This window comes from Lipotes vexillifer, unplaced genomic scaffold (assembly GCF_000442215.2).
Source record: "Lipotes vexillifer unplaced genomic scaffold, Lipotes_vexillifer_v1.1 scaffold914, whole genome shotgun sequence".
Taxonomy (NCBI): domain Eukaryota; kingdom Metazoa; phylum Chordata; class Mammalia; order Artiodactyla; family Lipotidae; genus Lipotes; species Lipotes vexillifer.
The window spans coordinates 3,193,687-3,201,943 of record NW_006780388.1 but is presented as its reverse complement, the minus strand read 5'-3'; the positions used below and the strand labels follow the sequence as shown (position 1 = coordinate 3,201,943).

The following is an 8,257-nucleotide window of genomic DNA, read 5'->3' as shown; positions in this document are numbered from 1 at the left end:
TTAAGATGCCGCATGCCTCATGGCCCAGCCAAAACAAACAAACAAAACAACAACAACAAAAAAAACACAAGGCAAGAAACGATGCTATGAAAAAAGAAATAATCAGAAAGGAAGAAGTTGCTCTTGGAAATGAAAATTATGATTTTCCCCCAAATCAAAAAAGTAATAAAATGACTAAATAAAAAAATAAAATAAAATGCAAACAAATAGATAAGTATAACAGAAAAGCTAAAAGGCGAAGTTAAGGCAATTTGTCAGAAAGAAGGCAAAAAGGCAAAGAGAGAGAAAAGAAGAGAGAAAACATTGGATTGAGATCAATCCAATGAAAAGAAACTTAGAGAGTGAGACTACAGGATATAGTGGAGGAAATTTTAGGAAGATAATACAGGAAGGTGCTGCAGACAAGGGCACCCATCATTTCAAGACCACATGGCAGAGAGCACCAGGTCAAGGAACGGGGCCTGACTCCAAAGCTCATCTTGCCAAGTGTCAGACACCACAGATGAGATCCTAAATGTGTCCAGAGAGAAAAACCTGGTCACATGCGAAGGGTTGGGACTTTCTCCAGAGTGCTGTGGGCCACCTCAGCAGCAAAGCTGGCTGCCAAAGACAGAGGAGCAAAGTGATTTTCATTTAAAATTAAGCAGTCAGAGTGGCTGGTTAGCCCAGATGGTTAGAGCGTAGTGCTGATAAAATTGTGCATCTAGCTCAAATGTGAATCTACCTGGAGCAAAGAATAAAGGCATTTTTCAGATATGCAAAGGCTTAAGAAATTTATCGTCTGTGCAGGATCTCTTGAGAAGTTACTGGATAACAGGATTCAGGAAAATGTGGGGAATAGAGAAGGGAGGAAGCTGTAATAGGAACCGGGAGTGAGAGCCCTAGTCCAGGAGCTGCCCAGAAGGAGTTCTCGGAGAGTCCCAGCAAGGCATCATCCTCCGCTCCTCGGTCCCTCGCACCCACGTCCAACCCATCCGGTCCAGCCCAGGTCAGCTCCTTCTCACCACCTGGCCCACCCTTGTCCACGCACCGGACGCCCCGCGGGGCTTTCTGCATCCGCGGTTGCCCCCTACCGTCCATTTTCCTAACTGCACCCAGGGTGGAGCTTTTAAAAGCAGACCGCTCTTGGTCACTCATTTTCTTACTCTCCTTAATTTTTCTTACCATTATCTGCCATCTGATGTATTGTACGTGTACTTTATTTGCCCCCTTGACGTGTGAACAGGAACTTTGCTTCATTCTGTGCCCTGGAAGAGTGCTTGCTGCCTCAGCAGGCAATTAGTTAATGCATGTTGAATGAATAAATGTTTTCCATGTCACCTCAACGGCCTTCTGAGCTGAAATAGTACCTCTTTGAGAAGTCTTCCCAGATCGCTCCCCAAGGTCGCCATAGGACGTTCTGCCAAGACGGAAGGTCCTATATCTACGCTGTGCATTGTGTCAGGTGGCTATCGAGCCCTTGACACGTGGACAGTGCAACCAAGGAACTGACCCGGTGGCTGGTGGCTACCGTGCTGAACGGTGAAGCACCTGTCCCAGGACATCCATCAATACCCGAAATCACCCCAGTTGCGACTTCATCCTAGTCTGTGGCCCGTTTCCCTGCAAAGGTCGTGGCCTGCGGAGACCGGGCCATACCTCTGGGCGGGCGGCGAGGCCGGACACGCGTTTGGTGCTCAGTAGGAGTTTGTGGAGGCACCCCACGTGTGAGCTCAGGAGAGATTGGGGCTCGCTAGCGGGGGAAGGGCGGGAGGAGGTCACTCCGGGAAGACCGACGCGGAGGCTGAGGGAAGGCGGGCGGGCGCAGAAGTGCTGGACTCCAAGCCACCTGCCGCGCAGCCCAAAGCACACTGCCCCGCCCACCAGGAACCACGCCCACTCGGGTCCCGCCCCCATGTGCCCCGCCCCAGCGCAGGCGCAGATACAGCCGCCTGTCCCGCGCGTCTTCCGGCTCGCAGGTTCGCCGCAGATTCACCAACTGCCCCTAGTACCGGCACCGCAGGCTCAAAAAATTCAGCACCAGCTCTACCAGGGTCCCGGGAACTTTTGCTCTGCGGCCGCGTGAGCTGGACCGCGAACCGAGCGCAGAGCTGGGCCTCGGGGGCTGTGGCGAATCGGCGACGAGTCGGTATTGGCGGAGCGAGCGGGGCGCAGCGCGCCTTGGCGACTCTGCGGACCCGGCGGGTTCGCGCTTCCCTGTGACCGCTGCCCGTCCGGAGGTCCCCGCCCGCCCCGACACCCCATCCCGTCCCCCGAGGACCGCTGCCCGCCGCTCCACTAGGTGGGCTCCGGGCGCACGCTGGGGAGCGGGCGCGGGGCCGGGCGATCGCTAGCCGGTCTCCACGCCCCGAGAAGGAGCCCGCGTGGACCGGGCTGGGCGAGGAGGCCCAGGCCAGGGGGACACTTCTTGTGCCCCTAGTGCATCCCGACCTAGTGGCTGGGTGCACTGGTGACAGATAGGTGCCTACTTAATGGCGCTCTTGCTGCAGGGGCACCCGACCCGAAGTAAATGCTACCTGCAGATGATTTTGGTTTCTGGGAAGGAAGGGAGCTTGGCAAGGTGAACCACAGGTGGATGCGTCAGGGAGTTAGAAGTGCTGATGGGTCTCCCAACCTCAGCTCCCTTGACATTTGGGTTTGGATACTCCTGTTGTGGGGGCTGTCCTGCGTAATGGGGTATATGGGATGTTTACCAGCATCCCTGGCCTCAGCCACCCACTAGAGGCAGAGTAGCACCTCCTGTTATGACATCTAAGGTGTCTCCAGACATGGGTCCCTGGGGGCGTGGTTGCCCTACTGCAGAGGGCACCGTGGAAGCCTTGGACCATGAAACCTTCCCTCCTCGAGGGCGGGAGAGCGGGCTTTCTGAGAGTATGTGAAAAGTGCTTCCTTATCCGAGACTGAGTCCCACGTGGATGACAGCTCCCTGGACTTCCTTTCTCACGTGCCTTTCCTGTGAACTCCAGGATGGATCCTGAGGTCTCTGCCGTCCGGCTCACCGTCTGGGAGGCTGTTCACATCGTTTCATCTTCTGAGGATGGGGGCCGCATCTTCTGTACCCTGGGGTCCCTGAAGCGCTATCTTGGTGAAACGGAGAATCCAGCCCTCCCTGAGGAGCAGGAGGAGTTTGCCAGGATACACTTTTCCACCTTTCTCAGATGTCTGGTCGGCAAGCTGAGCCCCGACTGGCTGGAGCTGCTGCCTGACGGCCAAATGGAGGAGCTGTGGGCCAGCTTCTTCCTGGAGGGCCCGGCTGACCAAGCCTTCCTGGTGCTGATGGAGTCCATCGAGGGTGCTGCCAGGTGAGCTGGGCCGGGTCTGATTATGGGGTCGCTTTAACACCTGAAGGATTTCGAACCAACGGGTTCTCCAAATTCTGTGAGAGTTTGTCATCCTGAAAGGTGAGTGAATAAAACCTGTGCACATCAGAGCACTGAACTAAAAGCGGGTTGCGTTAATCTCCTGCGATGGGAAGGCCCTAGCCCTCTGTCTTGCCACGTGGGCCAGGGGGCAGCAGGAGTGTTTGCATCCGGGCTTAGGTGGTCTAGGTAGGCAGTGGGCGTGGCCACCCTCCTGGGGCCCCTTCACTCTGTGGCCCCCAGCTCTGTGTGAGGCACCCCAGCAAACTCATTCCCTCAACATCAAGCCCACCACGGTCCTTGTGGGGGAGCTGTGTCATTGGGAAGCTGGGTTTTCAGCAGTTGCTGTGGAAATCAGTGGGTCCGGTGATTCCAAGGTGGGGAAGCTGCGTGGGGCTGGCAGGCTTTCATGCCCTCCCCTAGCAAGCGAGGCTGTTTACACCTGCTCTTGGTTCAGCCCCAGCTTCTGTCTGATGAAGACGGCGCAGCTGCTGGCCAGGTTCCTGAGCGTGGGCAGGATGGCCGCTGTGATGGAGGGGCAGTGTCGGCAGCAGGCAGGGCCAGCCTTCCCCCTGCTCCAGGACACGCTTCTCACCAAGGTGGTGGGCCTGCCTGATCGCCTGGGCAGCCGCCTGCAGCGGGAGAACCTGCCTACGTTCTTGCCTCAGAGCTACTTCCCTCTACTGGGCGAGGACATCCTGCGGGCGCTGCAGGTGGTCGTGGACTCTCTCCGAGGTGAGAGCCTCTCTTCTAGCAGCCTCCTCAGGCCATCGTCCCCTCCCTGCCTCCCAGGGCTCCCGGGACTTTGCCATCTCTGGGCAGTGCCATCGTCCAGTCAGATGGTATCGCATGTCTGGGGCGGCAGCCACCCAGCCGTGAAGTTTCACCCACAGCTCTGCTGCCTTGGAGGTGGAGCTGACCCGTAAGCCCTGCCGTCCTTGGTTGGATGTCCAGGTGGGGCTGGTCACCGCCTGGCCCCTCACTCAGGATGAGGGAACGTCCACAGTCTGGAAACCAGAAAGCTCTTGCTGTGAAGAGGGTCCGTCCAAGGTGGCTGCCGGCTGTGGTGCCCATGGCCTTGTCATCGTGGCTGGAGGACCTCGGTGCTCTGGTGTCTGGAGGCGGTGCTAGGGGCCGACTCTGAGGGAGCTCTCTGCACCTGGGGGTCATGGGAGCAGCTTCCTGCCCACCCTCTCCACTAATCATGGCCTCTGGAGCATTAGGGACGTGGCTTCCCCACGTGTGTGTTCCAAGAGCCGAGAGAAGCCAGGGGCCATGGCAGCCTGAGTGGGGGTGGGCGTCAGGTGGTGAACAGTGGGCGGGCTGTCCGAGCCACCGCCCTTTCCCCCAGTGAGGCCCTGGCTTCCCTGCGGCCCCGGCCCCTGCACTGCCCCCACCCGGGCCCGAGCCCCTCATCTCACCTGGATTCTTACCACAGCCTCCCACGTGCCCTCCTGTCTTGTCTGAGCTGAGCAACTGCATGATGCTGTTACCATGAGCCACACTCAGAACCTTCCAGCATCTCTGCTCCCGCCTCCTCCCAGCTCTGGACTGGCAGGCGTTCCTGCTTGGGACGCCCCATGCTCTGGCCTCAAGTGCCTCTTCTCAGGGCCGCCTTTCTGGTCACCCTGTTTAGTGTTGTAGCTGCTGGCTTGTCATCTCCCTGGAACTGGCCATTCTCTATGGTGCTCCGAGGGGCCCCGCCTTGTTGTCCGACGTCCCCCCCCCGGAGTGAGCTGTGGGCCGGGACTTGTGCGCACCGCCGACCCGGCACTCAGAGTGGTGGCTGATGCAGGCCGGTGGTCCTCACGGGTGTTGAGAGAAATAGACCTAAGTATTGTGTCCTTGGGGCTGGAGTTGTGTCCACATCTCGCAGACTGTTCTGCCCCCGTGGACATGGGTCGTGAGGGGTCGCCTGTCTGCCCACGGTTAACCGCACATGGCGAGTGGCTGCTCTGGGAGACGGCCAGGTGGCACTCGGCAGGGGGCCGCAGGGGTGAGGCCTGTGCTGCTCTGTGGGGCCCCCTTGTGTCTGCACACCCCTGCTCCCCCTGCTGAGTCCCTGAGCATTACTGTCTCAGGTGAGGGAACCACGCCGGGGGAGGTGTGCGCCTGCGTTTCTACAGCCCAAGTGTCCAAGCGGGGTCCAGCAGGGCCGCCCAGCCCCTGCTCTGGCTGGGAGGGGCCGCCTGCCTGCGTGTCCTGAATGCCTCTGGAGCAGTGTCCCCTTCATCCTGTGAGTGGCTGCATTGAATTCTGTCTTGGCAGGATCCCAAACGCTCACCTTTAAATCTCAGATACTGCCTTTGCGTCATGCGCGGGGCCATCTGTCTCCTGGTCAGTCCCATCACCCTGGCTCTTCTGGGGCTGCTGCCGCCGCCCACCCTCTCCTTGTTCCTCCGTCCTCATTTCCTCCCTGTGGCGCTTAGAACCCCTCCTCTTCACTGGGCCCCTCTGGTGATGCCGCCTCCTGGTGCCCCGCAGTGGTCCCTGCTTTGTAGGATCACTGAACGTAATGCTTTTTAAGTGATTATTTTCATTGGCTCTTTGAGTTGGAAACAATGCTGGTGTGGTTGGAATTAGACTGAACAAGTTGGCAGTTTTACAATGTGGGATCCGCCTGGAACAAGGTCTGTCTCTGCTCAGCCAGGTGCGCGTTGATGGCCTTACCACCGTCTCCTTCCTGTCCCAGGTGGCCTGGACTGCTCCGTCTCCTTCCTGTCTCAGGTCCTGGGGAAAGCCTGCGTCCGTGGGAGACAGAGTGAGTGTTCGTCGTGGGAGAAGCTGCGGCACGTCCCGGGAGGGGTGGGCTGTGCGGATCCCTTGCGGGGAGTTGCTGAGGTCCCCTTGCCTGGGTCTGGCCCTGCTGGGCCCCTGGGTAGGGGATTGGCTCTGTGACAGGTGGGCCTGTGGGCTGCAGACACTGGACGCCCCATGGCCCCTGGGCTCAGGGCCCCTGTGTGCTTCCCCTCAGAGGAGGTCCTGGGCGTGCTTGTGCCCCGGCTGACGGTGCTCACCCAGGGCAGCTGCCTCTGGCAGCGGGTCTGCTGGTGTCTGGTGGAGCGCGTGCCCGACTGGGCCATGGAGGCCGTGCTGAAGGGGTTCGTGGAAGCCGCCCCAGGGTAAGAAATAAGGCATCCTTCCTGCTGCAAACGCTTCTCCCCCAGGAGGGCGGGCAGTGGGGATCCAAATGACTCCTGCCTATGTGGGGTCAACACTCACGGGACGTGGGCGGTGGCCCCTCTGTCTGGTGGCTGGTCATTTCGTAGAGTTTGGCTGTGCAAACGCCCATCTTTCCCACTCCTGACGGCTGGGCTGGGCCCCCCAGTCCTCACCTGGCTGGACCGAGACGGAGGCTGCGGCTTCTCTGCAGCCTGAGGGTCCCTGTTCTCAGAAAACCCAAATCATGCAGGCGGCTGTGCGGGGGACGCAGCTTCCTCCCACCTGGTGGCTGTGGTGACTTTCCTGTGTGCCCGTCCACCTCTGTGTCTGTGAGCAAGGGGGCCTGCGGTCCATGTTCCTGAAAGGGCAGTGCTGGGTCGCTTGGTTGTCATCCACGTTCCTTCAGACCGTCTCCCGGCATGAAGGGCCTGTTTCTCTGCCAAAGACGTTTCCTCCCTGTTTGACTTCACATTTCTTTGATTCTGGCTGAGGGTGTGTGTCTTGAAGACATCACGAACCATCTGATCGAGTCTTTTACTCACCTGTGTGAAGGCTCCTCGTGACGGGGGGCCCCCACCTTAACACAGGCCTGGGTCTGTCCTGGCCGCACCACTGGTTTGGCTTCTCTGAGACGTCCTAACTGCCCTGTGAGCCCAACATACCGTGGGTCACTGGGTAGGGCTCAGCCTTCTCTGTTACCAGGGCTGTCGTGCTGTCTGCCCCAGGGCTGTAGGTCACTTTGCCTGGGTCTTTCTCTTCGACTTTATCAGTTTTCTTGTTTTTTCTTTTTCTTTTAACCTTCACGTCTTTGATTTGAGGGATGAGGAGGGGAATGCAGCCTCACCTGCTTCCGTGCTGGCGGGAGGGTGTGTTGAGCTCTCATTCGCTAAAGGAAGCAGGGGTCTCAGTCTAGATTGGGATCTGCAGACTACGGCCTTTGGGTCGAATATGGCTCACTGTGTTTTTGTAAGTAAAGTTTTATCAGCGAACAGCCACACTCAGCCGTGTACCTACCTGCCGTCGCTGCTCTCAGCTACCGTGTCTCTACAGAGTCTGATGGCCTGTCAGCCTGGCCCTTCACAGAGAAAGCTGGCTGCCCTGGTCCAGGCAGAGCATTTCACTTGGACTGGTCGGGGCAAGCAAGGGATGTCCTCTTGTGTCCAGTCGCTGGGCTCCCTGGTCTCCACATTTACCGGGAGGAGGGAGAGTTAGGACTGACTCAGGGCTGAAGCACGTGCGCGGCTCCCTGGTGGTTAGCACGGAGCCCGGGGGTCCAGTGCGGATCCATGGGATTTGGAGTTGTGCTTTTCCCTCTCCCCACCGCTGGGCCTCGCAGGCCTGAAGTCCTCTCACGGCTGCTGGGGAACGTGGTGACAAAGAGTAAGAAGGCCCAGTTTGTAATGACCCGGAAGCTGCTGTTCCTACAGTACAGCTGCACGGTGAGGGTGCCGGCCGGGGGTGGCAGCTGCGGCAGGCGGGGCTGGAGCAGTGCTCGGCTGCCCGGACATGTCGCTGTCCTTCAGCCCAGACCCGTCCCGCCTCTGGGCTCCCCGGGCCGGGCGGGTGGTGTCTGCCTGGCAGACGGTGAGAGGACACTGGCTCTGTCGCAGATGCCCATGCTGCAGAGCCTGCTGGGCTACCTGGCCATGGACAGCCAGCGGCGCTCACTCCTCATGCAGGTAAGTGCTGCCTGTGCAGGTAAGGGACCCTCAAGTCCCCGCGGGAGAGCATTCCTG

At 59.1% G+C, this 8,257-nt stretch overlaps 1 protein-coding gene across 1 annotated transcript in view; it reads left to right on the top strand.

Moving 5' to 3' along the window:
- The first annotated feature begins 2,967 nt into the window (after nucleotides 1-2,967).
- Nucleotides 2,968-8,257, top strand: part of TELO2 (telomere maintenance 2) — a 12,516-nt gene continuing 7,226 nt past the window's right edge. Inside the window, exons 1-6 of the mRNA XM_007453579.1 lie at nucleotides 2,968-3,302; nucleotides 3,817-4,094; nucleotides 6,052-6,120; nucleotides 6,334-6,481; nucleotides 7,858-7,960; nucleotides 8,132-8,200. Of these exons, the coding sequence (XP_007453641.1) occupies nucleotides 2,968-3,302; nucleotides 3,817-4,094; nucleotides 6,052-6,120; nucleotides 6,334-6,481; nucleotides 7,858-7,960; nucleotides 8,132-8,200 (1,002 nt within the window). The remainder of the gene's footprint in view (nucleotides 3,303-3,816; nucleotides 4,095-6,051; nucleotides 6,121-6,333; nucleotides 6,482-7,857; nucleotides 7,961-8,131; nucleotides 8,201-8,257) is intronic.